This window comes from Sylvia atricapilla, chromosome 7 (assembly GCF_009819655.1).
Source record: "Sylvia atricapilla isolate bSylAtr1 chromosome 7, bSylAtr1.pri, whole genome shotgun sequence".
Taxonomy (NCBI): domain Eukaryota; kingdom Metazoa; phylum Chordata; class Aves; order Passeriformes; family Sylviidae; genus Sylvia; species Sylvia atricapilla.
In genome coordinates this window covers 11,373,661-11,390,206 of record NC_089146.1, presented here as the reverse complement: position 1 = coordinate 11,390,206, position 16,546 = coordinate 11,373,661, and the positions used below count along the sequence as shown (strand labels likewise).

Sequence of the window (16,546 nt, the reverse complement as noted above, 5' to 3'; positions counted from 1 at the left end):
TTTCTTAATTACTTACATCAAATTGATAAACCAGCATTTTTTCAGAAGGACATTTTCCTCCCTTACTGAATGGTGTCATGAAACTTTGATAATTTTCTGTATTATTCTCACAAGATTCTGCTCTGAATGTTATCAGAGTCAGGTGGTGTATTGTGAGCTATTTGCAGTGATTTCTAGGATTTGTCTTCCTCACTGAAAGAGTAAAATATCAGTGTCAACCAGTGAGAAAAGATTGATGAAATATTTTCTTCCCAATTATTTTCTTGCACCTGTGTATGAATTAGTGTCTTATTAATCTTACTTTGCTAAGTTTTTTTGAAAATTAACTCAGTGTTTCCAGTTAAATCTGCCACATCAACTGATTGTTGCCAAGTCCAGAATTACCTTTCCAATGTTTGTGTCAGTATTCATGCAAACTTTTTCCTTTCCTACATTTAGACTTAATAAATTGCTTACACTTAAAATGTTTTTACTTTTAAAGCTTCCAGCATCAAGTGTCCAGGCTACACAATTTTACTTCCCACACTTTCTGGCACACTGTCTGCTCTTGGTACAAAGTCAAGAACAACACTTTTCACTTGACTGCCCTGAAGTTCCTTCAAATGGATGTCTCAGCCAAATCACTTCAACATTTCCCAACAGAATGACAAGGTATTTGGATTTCAGGAGAAGCATTCTTTTTTTATATCTTAATTTTATAAGTTTATTAATGTCCAAATAAAGGAGTGCAGATAAAAAATACAGCCTTACAAAATCAAATAGAAATTTAAAAGTGGAAAAGCTCAGATTTTCTGGGTTTCTGAATTTTATTGTTCCAGTGCCAATTGATCTGAGTGACAAATTGTTTCTATTCTGATGTTCAGTCACTTCATACAGATGGGGAATAAATTGGGGGAAAAGTCACAGAGAAATAGTCCCCTTGATCCTGGTTTCTCTTATTGCCTCTTGTCTTTTTTTTTTTCCCTATTAAAAAAAACCACAACAAAAACAACACTGAAGGAAACTTAGATAACAATTTGAAAAATTTAAAGCATTTAAAGTGAAAGTATTTTTCTAAGGAATATCCAAAAAATGAAAAGAAAACCAAATATTTACCTATATTTCATTTGAATTTTTCTTTGGGTTTTTTTTTATTTTGACCTCGTATTGAGGGTGGCAAAATACCAAAAATCCTTGTGGGTGTTTCCACCATGAACTATTTATGTGTGACCTCAGAAAATACCAAATGTGTTCTTTGCTGCTCTTACTGTTGGTTTATGACAACCTGCTCATGTTAATTGAGCAGACGACCATCACACACCATCTTAATTCCTAAATTGCCAGTAAGACTAAGAGCCCCGAAGATCTTGTAGCTATGCTACAGTAAATATATACACTATACCTGGCCTTTTCAATTTTTTTTTTTTGTTGTTTTTCTTCTCATTTCTTTCTAACTGGGTGCACACTGCAATAAACGAATTTTAAGCAATCTGACAATGGAGTTTGCTTGAGCATATTTTATCTTCAAGAACTGTCTAGAAGAAGTGAGTATACCCAGAATCTATTTCTACAAACAAAGATTCCTCCAAATGAGATGCAGTTAAAATCAACCTCTAAAAGCCTCTTGCTTCCAGTCATTTGGAAAATCTGTGCCTGACCTTCAGACCAAGGCTTCATGCTTGAACTGTGACTTTTTATCTGGTCTTATAAAGCACAAAATGATTGTCAGAACGAAATCACTTGCCTGGTATATTTGGATACTCTGGGGCATTCTGGTTTTGAAATCTTGTAGGACACTCCCATATCCCAATAGGTATGCCAGGATAATGGCAAGGATCCTGAAAGGAAGTGAATTACTACTAAAACTCACATTTGAACATTACAATTAAAAAAGCCAAAACTAAAATCAACACAAAATCTTTATACAGGAATGCTTTCCAGGTTCAGACTAGAAAGGCTCTAAAACAACAATCTGAAAACAATGTAGAGATTTTAGATATCCAATAAATAGTATTTAAAATATATTTGATTCAACAAATAGGTTTTAAAGTAAGCAACATAAAGTAGAGAGAGACAGAGGAGCTTTGTTTTGAGATCTGATCAAAACAGGCTCAGAGTCACTCCTGGTAATAAACAATTACCTAGTAAGGCAATTTAGAGGAAGAGTCAAGGTAACAGAAAGAAAAATATAAAAGGGATATTTGTATTTTAGTGTGAAATTTAGTGTCCTCATCTCCAGTCAACAGTTCATACATGGAGGGTTGGGTTTAAATCTACAGTTTTTTTTCCAAAGCCTTTATTTCTATTTCATCTATTTGTGTTTTGAACTACAGACAGAGTAAGATCTCTTCTATATTTTCTTTGGGTCTGGGAGCTTGCTACTGGTTTTGTGTAGTAATATTACTCAAATGTCTTTAAGACTAATCCAAGGTAAGATATCTGAGCATCTAAAAGTTAAATGGGGCATCTCTCCATGGTCTCTTTGGGATGTTAAACACTTAGGTTATTGTGTAGCTCCAAACATCAAAGATAGTGATTTAGCACACTGCACAAATTGCAAGCACTAACATATATCAAGAATATCCCTTTTATTTGCTTGCATAAGAGCTGACATAGGGAATGCTTGGTTGCTCAGCCTTGGACGAGATTCAAGGGAGACTTCACTGAGGTCTTCAACATCCTCACGAGGGAATGTGTTGGGGCAGGAGACAGGACTGGATGAAAATGGCATGAAGCCAGGAGGGGAGATTTTTCACCCAGAGAGTGTTTGAGCATTGGAACAGGCTCTCAGAATAGTGGTCACAGCCCCTAGCCTGAGTTCAAAAAGCATTTGGACAACGCTCTCAGGTACATGGTGGGACTGCTGTGGTGTCCTGTGCAGGGCGAGGAGTGGGACTCAATGGTCCTGATGGGTCTCTTGTAACTCAGTATATTGCATGATTTTTTGATTCTATGAACTAATTTACCATTGTCTTCAGTGACTCCAATACTTCAAGGAAAAATCTGTAGAAGAAACTGACCATCAAAGTTTTCTTATAGTCTACGTTTTCACCAGCTGAGCCTGGAAGAGCAATTTCTTTAAGAACTAGTCTGCATGCTTCATCCAACATTTGCTCATTCCAGTGTCTGTTAGGAAGAATAATAGATATAATCAGACTAAGACTAACAAGAAATAATACAGATTGCAGTAATATATATATACACCACCGAGTACCGACATCACCCTGCTCACAATGAAGCAAAAATATTGATTCTCATAATGTTTGCAATTTTTAAAATGGTGTAGGTCAATGTTGCTCACAGACCTCAGCTCCCATAAGTAAACAGAATTAAGTGTTATGCCCAATATTTTCTAATAAACAAATACATAATTAACAAACCCTATTACAGCTTTAAAGCTGCTTTAGCAGTTCTTACAGATTCTCACCATATTGCAGATACTATCCTATATTTGAAGAAAAGTAGATATAGATGCAAAATGTAGATCCTTTCAAGGGATCTAATTAGCTGTTACATTTCCTGAAAGCACTGTCTTCAAGCATTTCAACACTGTTAATTCTCCATAGTTACATGACCAGAGATCTCAAAATATAGTCTCTTGGACTTAATTCAATAATAAAAAAATCAAAATTTAATAATAAAAAAACATCAAAATTAATGAGCACTTCAACTAATGAAACAGTTGCATACTAAATTGCAACCAGGCCAGTGGGGTTTCATTTAATGTTGTTTTTTATGCTGTTGAATTCGAAATTTTCCTACAAAACTTGGAAAGGGCTGCAAACTGGGAGGGAAGTCAGGGACTAATTCCAGGGATTATATGGACTTTGTAGATGAAGAGATGTTGAAAAGGTAAAGACTTGACTTTATTTGGCACATCTAAAGTTTTCAAACTTTTTATCTTTAGAGAACAAGCTGAAGGGACTCAGGAACACTGATGAGAGGATTATCACATGCATGGGACACAGAGTAATTTACCCATACCTGGGTTTAGCTGCACAACTGACTGATGCATACCTCACCCACCTATGTCACAGCTCATCTGTCTTATCTCTCTGCATAATTCACACTAGAGCTGCACTTCACATGCAAACTCCAAAATGTAACCATCCTAAAAAGTCCTCATTAAGGCTTGATCATTCACTTGAACATACAAGGCATTGGTCAGGCAAATGAAATCTTTCTGTACTTTCATGTCCCAAGGAACATGAACCCAAGCTTTCAAAGTCCGTTTGCTCAGAGAAACAGACAAGACAAGAGAAATCTTACCTTCCAATAAGTGTCCAACAGGTTTGTTTTGCACAGACTGTTGTTGAGACAGCCCCTCCATAGAAAATGCTTAGATCCTTTATAACATCTGTACCTTCTTCAAAAAGGACTCTCATCCCAGCATTGGTTATTGGAAGAGCATTTTCCCGCCTTGGTGCTTGTCGAAATGCAGAGACATACTCCCCCTGACCAAGATCAGACAGAAGTGCAGACATAAGTATCTAAAAGTACAACTTTTAGATATGTTTTGTGCTAGGTGAAGCAAGAAAACAAAAATTGAAGAGAACAAATTCAACTTCCCGAACATTCAAGACCATGCTCATTCTTCTCTTGACCATCTTTGATTTTCTAGCAGCTCGTAGCCAATCCTCCATCACCTACACAGTTCAGATGACCTAGATTTTTCACAGTAGATAACTGAAGTCATGGATCTTGTGGACTTGTATTTATAACAAGAACATAAGTTTAGAGGCGTCAAGGTATTGCAAAACTTCATTATTCAGTCCCATATCCACTCCTGCAAACCCACTATCTGTTAAGGACTATTATTCAGTTCAGCAACGTTTATGGAACCACGATACACACATCCAATCTTATCCCATTTTTAAAAAAAATCCTCAGGAGATGACAATGCTTTACCTATTTGATGCCAGCCATACCACAGGTGAGCAGCCTGCTTTGGTGAGCAAACAGCAACTAGTCCAAGATCCCTTTCCATAGAGGATATAGACAATTGCTATTGCCCTCATCACTTCAGGGTAAACTTTCATCTGAATATTACTTTTATATAGCATCGCCAGCTACATGCTGAATTGTTTTTTTTGGCTGAAACTGGGAGGCAGTATGGCACTGAAATGAATAAATGTAAGGAATTCAGAAAGTGGGCAGTAATAGTGCTAGTTTAAACATGGATTATGGACCCTCCTGCTCTTTATTTCATAGTCTTTAACTCTGCATAAAGCAAATCTAAACAAACTAATAACTTACCTTCCTAGAATAGGGAATATGGATAGAGACTAAATCTCTTCTGGTGTAATGGTATTGTTACCAACTCCATCTGCAAATATATCACTCATAGGAATCTGTCGCTTTTGTCCTAAAAAGAAAAAAAAAATCCCAAATCCCGAAAATTCCATACAACTGTGCAATTAACACATATCAGTAGTATTTCAATTGGCAAGAAATGCCTGCTGCCTTCCCGAATAAATAACCACTACAGAGCTTACATAAAATTATCAGTGATATGTTCTATAAATTCAAATGGTTGCTCCGTCTTCCATAACATCATCATACCAGATTCCTAAAAAAGTACGCAGAGGTCAATCCCCATTCTGTAATTCTCCCTTCCAATACTGCCATGATGATCCTACCCTCACTCCTGTCAATCTATTCCAAATCCCTGCAGCTGCTGTCATAACTACTTTTCATCCTAAAACATAAAATATGAGGAAAACTGAGTGGTAAAGAACTGCTGTAAAAGCAAAAAATTAGGAAGGTGCTTGGTTTTGGGTTCATTTCTTCTTTTCTTATTTGCTTTTCCACTGAGATTCTGAACATTTCCAGGAGTCCAGAAAGAAATAAATGCTATTGCTTCTTCCTTTCTGTTTTTGATATTTTATTCTGAAAGTGACCATACTTGTTTTTCAACGATATTTATTATGAAAGTCAAATTTTTCAGAAGGAAGATGACAAAATTCTGCAAGGAACCTATATCTCTAAGAGCCCTTTGAACACTTAAAACCTCATTTAAGCACACAGACATGCTATCTCCTCCTACCTCTTGAAGCCAGATTGCATGCAGTTGCTGGCTGCCAGAACGGGATTCAAGTCTGAGGTTGATTTTCTACTTATGATGTTTCCACCAAATGACTTGAAAAATAATAGTTTATGTTAACACAAAACTAGTCAATTATAGAGGTAAGTGACAATATGACATGCAAACTATATGTACATTTATACATATTGAAAACTAAAAAAAGGTATTGATAGAAAATTTATGGCAAAATCAAAATTAAAAATGCAAGTTCTACATGCGGTCAGGACCAATTTCACATTTGTTACAATTTTTCAAACTGTAACTGCAAGTAATTCCCAACATACAGCAACATTTCTTATCTGCTCTCCACCCAGACTTCTCAATTGCTGCAAGACAGCACAGAAAACCCTCGTCTTCTCTTCAGGGAACTCAGCAATTGCATTTGTCAAGATGTCTTTCACCAGAGAAAGGCTGCAGGCAGCTCCCAGAGTTAATCCTGTAACCAAAAGATTATGAAAGTGTAATGTGTGCATTGCTTTATTGCCTGGGTTTTAAATTGTATTCAGACTGTAGAATTAGGACAGCTCATGTGGGCTAAGGAAGATAAAAGAGAGGGGCCTTTTCATTTTAAAGGAACTGGAACCATTCATTTCAGGAGACTGAGGGTAAAAACCCCAGAAATGATGAAATTGAACTAATACCTCACCTCTTCTGCTTAAAGGGAAATCTATTCTCTGCTTCAGCTGTACATCCTAACTATTTTCCCTGCACCTTGCTTTGACTGAGTAAACATTTAGGAGGCATTTCACACAAAGGTGAGTCAACTTCAAAATGCTTTCAACAGACTCTTCCTATTTTTAAGCATGATTTTCATCCTAATTTGATCTTGTTTTGTATATGTACATTCTAGTTATTCTTCTAAGGTGAGGGTAGCATTGGCAACAAACCCCAAACAGTCCTAACAATGAAGCTAGTATTCTTTTTCCCACTAGAAAGACAACTCATATGTAAAGTTAGGGATCCTTTGTGAGGTTGGACCGAGTTACAACACGTCCACACTGATGCAGTGATAAATGTTGTACTGATGTTTATTATTTGTGCATTCATATTTATCTTCTTACAACTTTATTGACATTACAAGGCACACAAAGAATGTACACATTTGCCGCCTTAAGGTGGCTACTGTATTAGCACTAATATTTACATGTGAACACCTGTTAGTACTCGAAATATCTTAAGAAAGAGAGGTGAATTTTTTCTGCGCCACAACCTGTATTTCTACTGCGCCACAAAGGCCCACAGGTCCCGCAGACCCAAGGAGCACAGGCCCCACAGGCCAAAGAGCCCAGCCTGGAATTGCTCACACCTCACTCCAAATACAAATTATGCCCTCCATCTCTTAGAAACTCTGCTACACATATGGATTTATTTAAGTTTTTTGTAAGGTTATATATCTATTTTTTAAAATGGTACACAGTTCCTTTCTATTAAAATAATTTTACATAATATATGGATGTTTTCAATGAATACCGGGATTCAATTATGAAAGCATAAATAAATTTAAGGAATTTTAATCAAACAAAGCAGTATTAAATTTTGTGTATTTAAAAGAAAAAATTAATTGAAACCTATTTTGCATTTAAATCTGATTAAAGAGGAAATGATATTTCTGGCTGGGAAACTAAATTGCTTATCTCTTGTTTTAGAACTAGTAAGCCTTACCTTCGAATACCTAGGTTTTATTTACACACTTTAAAGAAGCAGTAAGCATTCTCACAGCTTCTTTTCAATTCCTAGCTACTTTTCAGCTAAGAACAAACTAGTCTTTGAATAGAACTGAATGAGTGATCTGAAATAAAATAGATATTCTAAATGCAATGACAGAACTATCAAACACAGCTTACCACTTAAAAAAAAAGTGGCTTCAGGCATACAGGAAGTAATTTCATCAGATATGACTTTCCTTAAAACTTTGGCTATAAGCTTGTACAAAGTAATTTTTATTCAATTACTTTAGGCTATTACAGCAAGTTGAAGCCTATTTCTAGTTCTATTTCTAGTCCACCTGAATTTATTTAAAACCCAAACCTAGTCTAACTAAAAAAACCTCCATGCTTATTATAACATGTAAAATTGAGGTACAAAATTTTTAACCTATTATAATTAATGCTCTTATGATTGAGAACAAGGTCAGCTGATGCCTATCAGCTATGCCAGTTTAATCACAGCCTTTTCTAATGTAAGTAAGCATGCTACACGCTAACTCTCCCTGTGGTTCTGTATGAGTTTCTCTCTGCTATTCAGCAGAGCCTGGTAGGGCAGTCACAAAGCAAATCCTGCATGACTTAGCACCAGAACCAGTATTACCAGAATAATCACCCTCGCACTAAGGTCCAAGATAATATTGCTGGTCAGCTCTGTGCTGCATCACCAAGACAAAGCCGTCCTGCACTGTGATGTTGGCAACAGCCCCCTTGACCTGGGAAAGGGCCAAGCATGCTTAGGAGTAGTTGCACAGCATTTCACACCTTCAGCACTCTGGAATGGTGCAGCATTCCTTACTGCAAAGAATTCTCCTGTTTCTGAAAAAAGTAAAGTCTACTGACCATCATTTGTGTATTTCAGCACATTCAGATCTGGGATCCTTGCAGGAGCAATAAGAACTGGATGGAACACACCTCTGAATTTCACATCAGGTCCTACAAGACAGGAATGAACTTAGAAAAAAGGCTTTTCCGTAACAACTCCCACGAAGTGGAACATAAAGGATGAAGATGCAAAAAGAATGACAAATGTAGCCCCACCCCTCTCATGCACACTGGAATTAAAGCAACAGGAGCCATTCTGATCACATACATACCCACACCAGTGTTCCCAACCACAAGAGGTGCTTTAGGGTGGGTGGCTTTCAGATCCAGCAGTTCATCCAAGCTTACAGGAGAAATCCACATTACTCGCTCCCCACGAAAAACCAGAGTTCTTTTTGGTTGATTTTCTGCCATTCTCTGATGGAGAAACATGGCATGTTTAAATATTTAGACATATAGACAGAAGTGAGGTCTAATAGACACTAGACTGAAAGTCAGAAATGTTTTTAAACAATAGCAGTTCTATATAATCCTTTCAAAATGGACAAAAAGAGGACAGAAATGTTATGCTGGTTCTTTGCACAGTGGCAAAAGTTGATACTGTGTGGGTGAAATGTCTTCAAGTAATCCTAATGGGCTAACAAACAAGACTGATAATAAACAGTTCCCTAGCAAAAGATGTAGGAATAGATCCTGCAAATCCTATAACTGTTAGAAAAGTGATAAAAATACTTAGGGAGCTATTTGCCCACTTAGCTTGCTTGGGGAGCACCAATGACAGTGACAGTAGCATCCCCTTCCAGATTATGCATGCACTTAAGTGTTTCTGACTGTTCTAGCACTGTTCACTGATCACTTGGAAACAGCTTGTGAACCAGTGCTGGTACAAACACACAGTCAACAGCTCCTGTCCTGCAGTTATCAACCTTTCTCCAAAAGTAGTCAGCTAACTACAGAGAATCTGGCTTTGAATCTCTACACTGACAATAAAGTAAAACAAACAGCTTTCTATTTTCTAGGGCAAATACTGCCGTCAATAATTAAGGATGCCTAACACTTTTCATTACAGCCATTCATATCTTTAGCAAGCCTTAATCACTGGGCTAAGCACTCTCTGATCTGGGTGGCTATCTGAGAACAGACTAAAAAAAACTATTAAGTCACAAAATTCTTTTCCAATGTTAAAAATTGTTTGCCATTCAGTTTTCTGCGAAGTATTTGTATCTTCAGCTGCTGGACTGAAAACTCAGTTTAGGTCACTTCTTTATCTTCTCACCGAACACCTAACTCTGCAACTTTATTTTCCCAATATGACTTTTTTTGGTGTGTGAACATTCAATAAGCTTACTGGTAAAAAAACGCAAAAGGAGTATAATAACATTAAAATGTTTTCACATTTCTTCTGATGAATTACAGCTAAGCAGGACTTAAGAATTAATTCTGAACAGAGCATCAGAATAGTGTATAAGCAGCAAAAGATACCATTAGTTCTGGAGGGAATATAAGCTCCTGGGTGGGATCTAAAGGCTGGAATTCATCTGCTGAAAACAGGCTGGTGGAGACCTTAAAAAGAAGACAAGCAAAGACCAAGAATTTTCTCTCATCGTTAATTTCATACAACAATAAAAGCAAAAGCAAAAGCAAAAGCAAAGCAAAGCAAACCAGGAGAAGCCAGTAAAAATTAGTCATTTCATTATCATTTGGATTTGTTGTTAAATCACCATGCATCATTTGGAGGTGCTGAGATGAAAGAAGTGTTCATAACATTTTCTTAAATTTTACTGCTAACACAAATGACAGTGTAGAAGCAAGCAATGGAAGGACTAAGTACAGGCTTCCTGTAGCTCTACTATAACAAAGCAGTTTCATGTCAACCTAAAGTACTCAAATCCCAAAGAAGTAGATCAGATACTACTGAAAGAAAATTGAGAACAAGGTGAAATATTTGTAAAGATGAGAGGTTTCACATAAAAGTCACAATCACAGCTCTAGTTTTTAAGAATGTATCAATTCTTCAGACTGAAGTCAGCAGTTTTCCTAAGAGACCAGTACTTAGTGCATCACTGATCATTGATTTAAGCAAATTTCACACATGCCCTAATGTCTTGCACAATATAATTCTCACTGTATTGACAGAGCTCAGACTATTAATATTACTGAACTTGAAGAGCGGTTTAAATCTCAGCTCTGGAGATCCAAACTACCTTATATGAACCATGTGATACATCACTGCCTCCCCATACAAAATATACACATAGAACCCTCAATTTTTCAAATACTTCAAATTTCTTGTGAGGAATAATAAAATATATTATTTATCAAATACTGTAAGCAATGTTCTTTCTCTAAGTTTTATATTGAAGTAGGGTCAGTAATATTTAAAACTTTACCTTCTCTTCATTGTCAAACAACCATCTTCCTGATCCAAGCAACATTTTCCGTTTGCTTTCCTTTGACAACAAATGGATTCCTAAAATAGGAATATCCCTTTAGTGAAATACTGCCCAAAATGGCAATGAGTTAAAGCTCATAGAAAAGAGTGACTGTATTTCATTAAAGTTCAAGATGAAGTTTAATAACAAGCCAAATTAGAAGGATTGTTAAAGGAGTGATATTAAAAAAAATTAAATTATCAGATGTTAAAGTCCTTAACACAAAATAATTCCTACTATGTAGAATTCAGTTGACATTGTGAGAGCAGATGTAGATGGTCTGCACTGTTTCCTTTACCAACTGTTCACTCCTATTTTTCCTCTGTAGGTTTCTGACACATTGCATTACATGATAAATTACTAAGAACACGGACTGAAATTCTGCATTTATTCATGCCAGTACTAACTCACAGTAAACCACATGGAGTAACTTCAGATTACTCTTCATAATCCAGGCTAGATACCATGCTCATTTGTGTTAATCTATGTTTGTAACAGGTTAGGCCATTTACTCAGAATGACTTCTTTAAACAGAGGGAAGAGATGATCTTAATAAAAATCTTGATAGCTTGTATATGCATATACACTGATGGCCTCAATCTAGCAATCCTATCACCACTACTTCTTACCTTACAGAAGGTTTTACAGGCATCTAGGATTGGCCTGTATCCAGTACAGCGGCACAAGTTCCCTGAAGGAAGGAAACCAGTCAGAAAAAGCTTTGCTCTAAAGCCCGTGGCTTTAGAATGTTATGTCTTTATCTGAGTCTTGTGCTTTTGAAGCTCAGGGAGAAGCGTTAGCTCTCAAAAAGACAAAACAGAACAGTGTCACAGGAGTTAGGACCCTGCAGCTCCTGAAAAAAAAATGCTGTTGTTTCAAGGTGAGTATGAAATAGTTGAGATCAGCATTACAATGAATGCCAGCTACAGCTCAGTATGCAGGAGAATAAGAGACTGTACAATATTCTTCATCCACTCAAAATGTTGTTCTTTTTCCCCTGACTTTTTTCTAGAGGTGAAGGAAGTTAACATTACACCTCTGAGTTCACCACACAGCAATAGGAAATGTCTTTGGCTCCACTGTGGCTCTAGAGTACAAGAGATGACAGAAGGCTATTTTACCAACAATAAATACTCACACTTTCTCTTACTGAAGAGAGTCTGCATCTCTCTGCCTTATCTGTTTTAATCTTACTGCAAAGGGCCTGTCCTGCAAGGCTTATGACATTTGCAACATCAGACCTTGGAGATGCTCAAATACAGCTGCTTCTCCAGTATGAAATCATTTTTGCACACCTGATTTTAAGCACTTCAAAGGACACATATGAGGATGTTTTAAACACCTGAAACAATCTTCACCTCCATGTTTCATTTTCCAGGAGAAAAGAATAACAGGGAATACAAGGTCTGCATCTGGTAGCAACTCTTCTAGGAAGCACAGTTGCCATCATTCAGGCAGGAATGCACACTCACACAGACAAACCATCTGGAGAAAAGCTTAAGGAAGACACCTACAAACTAAAAAGTGGCAATATTTACCGGCCAGAGCTGCAATCATCTGCTCCGAAGTTGGTTCTGGGTGGTTTCTTAGCAAAGTGTTATGACATCACCATTCCAGGTGGCAGGAAACCGCACTGGGCGCCATGGCACTTGCAAGTCTTTCCTGAAATGAAAAACCACCACCAACATCCTTCACAGCACTCATCTCATTTTAATGAATGCTCTCTTAAATGGGAGATGCCATACAAATGTTGCCTTCACAACAAATTAGACTTTTAAAGTAAAACGCTTTAAGCAATGTCAAACGAGAATATTACTTTGGGTGTGATGTTCAGGCACATCTTACTAAAGATGGTATTTAACCTCAGTGGACTTCTGTCGTTTTTGCATTTATACTAAAACATGAGCCAATGTCCAAGATGTGTCATTACCCCAAGAGAGCAAAGCCTGACCCACTCCAACAATCATTACATATGAACTACTTGATCAGACCTTCAATATTAAAGTAAGATCCATCATGAGCCATGTCATCAGCCTGACCAAGCATCACAGGAACCAGTGTTATCCTCTGTTGTCATTTAGCAGGGGAAAACAACCATCTCATGAAATTCCTGTGCCTAAAAGCTCTGTCATTAAATCCATCCCATCCAAATAAGAAATCAGCAATCCTCCTATACAGTGATACTGTACTCTCACCCTGAACGGATGAATCTGGTTTTTGTACTTCCAACACCTTCTACTGTAGTCACTGCTGCACCGTACAAGGAGCAAATGGGAAAGCAACATGCATTGGCTGAATAGTGTCTTTGGAAACATAAAGGAGAATAAAGAACATTAATATTATTTTAATAAAACAAGTCTGAGTATTATTTTCAGTCAATCAAGGCATAGTTCATACTCACAAAGAAGCCACTACTAAACATTTGGAATGAGAAGGGAATCACTTTCTAGCTATGTCTCTGTATGTCATATAAAAACCTATTTATGAGGACAATTCCATGGATTTACATTTTCCTTAATACCTCAGTCTTTCTAATTGCCCTCTGTCTCTCTTGCCCCCAAGCAATCTGTCAAATGTATTTTGGAGGAAGAAAATATGGAAGGGAAGACTGGTGTAGTCGTTGGAAGGAAGTAAAGAATTACTGCAACAATTTATAATCAAAACTCTGATCCAAAGGAATTCTGATGTAAAATAAATCTCATACTAAATAGGAACAACACACCAAAATGAAAATACATCAAAGCACTTAATAATTTTAATAAAATTATTTGTTTTTTTTAATACAGCTGAAATGTTTTTTTTTCAGGAGTCTGCTTTAATTTTAGCTCTTCCATTAACTTTAAACATTTCCTTTATGTGCATTCCAACATAATGTAACTTACAAAAGTACAACTGGAATGCTTTTTTCCCCATCTAACAAAAAATTCAATGCACAATGACGTGTAACCATTACAATTTGACTGGCGTTTTATCAACTTTAAAGCATTTATTCCAGTTTTTTAGCTTAATAGAATGTCGGCTTTGAGTTTCAAGATCTCTCTTTTTGTGGGTGGGGTGTAACAGATAGAGTTCAGTATTAAAGGGCTGGTAAGACTGACACTTCTGCCTACCCTACCTTCCACCAATCATATGACAGTATGGTGGTTTTGGCTGGGATAGAGCTAACTCTTTTTCATCGTAGAAAGTGTGAGTCTGTGGTTTGGATTTGTGCTGGAAACAGTGCTGATAACACAGGGATGTTTAGTTACTGCAGAGAAGGGCTTACACAGAGTCAAGGTCTTTTCTGCCTCTCACCCCACACCACCAATGAGGAGGGCTGAGGGACACAAGAAACTGGGAGGGGACACAGCTGGGACAGCTGACCCAAAATGACCTAAGTCATATCCATGTCCTATGGCATCATGTGCAGCATACAGAGCTGAAGGAAGAAGAAAGGGTGGAAGGTTTGGAGTAATTGTGTTTGTCTTCCCAAGTAACCATTACAGGTGATGGTGTTCTGCTGTCCCAGCAGTGGCTGGACATCTGCCTGATGATGGGAAGTAGTGACTGAATTGCCTACTTTGCTTCATTTGCACAAGCAGCTTTTGCTTGATGTATTAAACTGTTTCTCTTTCACCCTGCTGATTCTCCCCCCATCCCACAGTGGGGGAGTGAGTGAGCAGCTACATGGTCCTCAGTTACCAGCTGGACTTAAACCACCATGGAGAGCTGCAGGTAGGAGCCACTTACCAGTGGTCAAAGCCAAAGGGTCTTAAATTACTTGCCTCCTACAACCTCTTGCAGGGGCTGTCAGTATTTATAAATAAATCAAGAATTTGAGTATTATAGTTCAGCAAATTTACAATACAGCTGAACCAACAGGAATTTTTACAGCATTCTCTTTTTGGATTAAAACTGACCCTTCCTCTAGATTCTTTTACTATTAAGTACAAGTTCTACAACTCTGTTTTCAAAGTTTCATATCTGGAAATGGGATCTAAAATAATAAAACTTTCTGCAGTTTTCCAAATATTCTGTTGAGGATACCGTATCTTCTTTGAAGCTGGCTCATAAGTTGATATCATCACTGTGCAGGCACCACAGCCACCTCCTCCACAGCCATACTTAGTTCCTGTAAGACAGACTGAAAATGCTGTCATTAGGGAAAATAATTATCTGGTCCCATCCTGGTCTTTATTCCACTCAAAGTCTTGAAACCACCTTTTTTCCTAAACCTGTAAGGAACACAGAATTGGTTTGGTATAAGCGTATATGTTGGAATAAAATTTTCAATGAAAGCAACATGGAAGCTAAGGAATTTTACATGACCAAAATCCTCTTCTCAGGAAAACAGGAAACTTGATTATGATTTATTTTGGAAGAGGAGTAAGTTGGGACAGAAAAGGGAAGTGAAAAATAGTTATCCAAGTGAAAATATGAAAGGAAGAAATGCATAATGAGCAAACCAGCTGAAATTCCAGTGGAACACAAACCAATTTCCCAGTTTTCCCCAGAAGGCCCATTTATAGTCAGGATATTTGCCTTGCATCTCATCTGAAAGACTACATTTCTGAGAGAAGTGCTCATTTCTGTGAATCTGGAACAGTGGCCAATCTAAAACTGTGAATCAATACACAGCTAATTAAATGTTCCAAAGCCACCAAAAAGGAAGATGACTTTTTGCCCCTCAAAATTCCATCAGCCTCAGGTTCTCATCACAAGATCTCATTTACCAGGAGAGAGACTATTATAAATCTTGGGGACTTCTATTCTGTCAAGCTTTATATATACTGACCGCTAGGGTTTTGGACTTCTTTATGAGGTGGGAGGGGAGGAACACAGACGCTTACTCATTGTGTCCTTACGGCATAACTTTGTGTTTCCAAAAAACAGGCTAAAAATACAGCAGCTCAACTGAAGAACATTTGGATGAAGAAGAGACATCATTTAGTGTGGTTGATTTATCTTAAAGGAATCATAGCTTCCTTAATCTGGTAATTAACTTTGAATAAAATTTATTAGAATTTCGCTTGAATAAGGCTTTCACATGAGTGACTTTAGGGAACAGACAAGAAAAGGATACGCCTCTTTCGCAGATAAGACAAGAGCATTTGTTCAGGATCAGCATTTTCTCTATTATCTGCAGCAAGAAAGTAAAAACAAAGTTTAATTAAGAAACCAAGGCTTTCAAAATTCAGGGCACAGACTACATTCACACAAAGCCAGCCAGAAGAGAATCCTTCTCTGGTTCTCTAATTGCCAAACACAGCAGGAGAGTTTGGGCTCCTCTAGAAATTCCTTTTCAGACACATACATTTCCAGAAAAGTGTTAGGGCACCTTGCAAGTGCTAAAAATAACTGCTGCTCAGTGAAATGTTATACTGAGGGAACTGACCTTCGGCCACACTAGAAATAAAAATGCAGAACTTCAAAGACAGCATAAAGAACTAACTAATGATTTGCAGATTTAAAGTCTCCCTGGCACTCTGACGTAGTGGAATAAACATTACAGGAAGCGTGTAAGGCTATCAAGCAGTGCCAAT

General features: G+C 37.3%; 1 protein-coding gene across 1 annotated transcript in view; it reads right to left on the bottom strand.

Moving 5' to 3' along the window:
• AOX1 (aldehyde oxidase 1) overlaps positions 1–16,139 on the bottom strand; it is a 36,717-nt gene extending 20,578 nt beyond the window's left edge. The window contains 21 exon segments of the mRNA XM_066322590.1: positions 1,712–1,789; positions 1,791–1,817; positions 2,946–3,105; positions 4,249–4,433; positions 5,236–5,270; positions 5,273–5,344; positions 6,026–6,042; positions 6,044–6,117; positions 6,349–6,500; positions 8,611–8,703; positions 8,865–9,009; positions 10,075–10,155; positions 10,983–11,008; positions 11,011–11,062; positions 11,654–11,715; positions 12,563–12,624; positions 12,626–12,681; positions 13,214–13,233; positions 13,236–13,327; positions 15,051–15,147; positions 16,087–16,139. Of these exon segments, the coding sequence (XP_066178687.1) occupies positions 1,712–1,789; positions 1,791–1,817; positions 2,946–3,105; positions 4,249–4,433; positions 5,236–5,270; positions 5,273–5,344; positions 6,026–6,042; positions 6,044–6,117; positions 6,349–6,500; positions 8,611–8,703; positions 8,865–9,009; positions 10,075–10,155; positions 10,983–11,008; positions 11,011–11,062; positions 11,654–11,715; positions 12,563–12,624; positions 12,626–12,681; positions 13,214–13,233; positions 13,236–13,327; positions 15,051–15,147; positions 16,087–16,114 (1,614 nt within the window). The 5' untranslated portion in view covers positions 16,115–16,139.
• Positions 16,140–16,546: the final 407 nt, after the last annotated feature.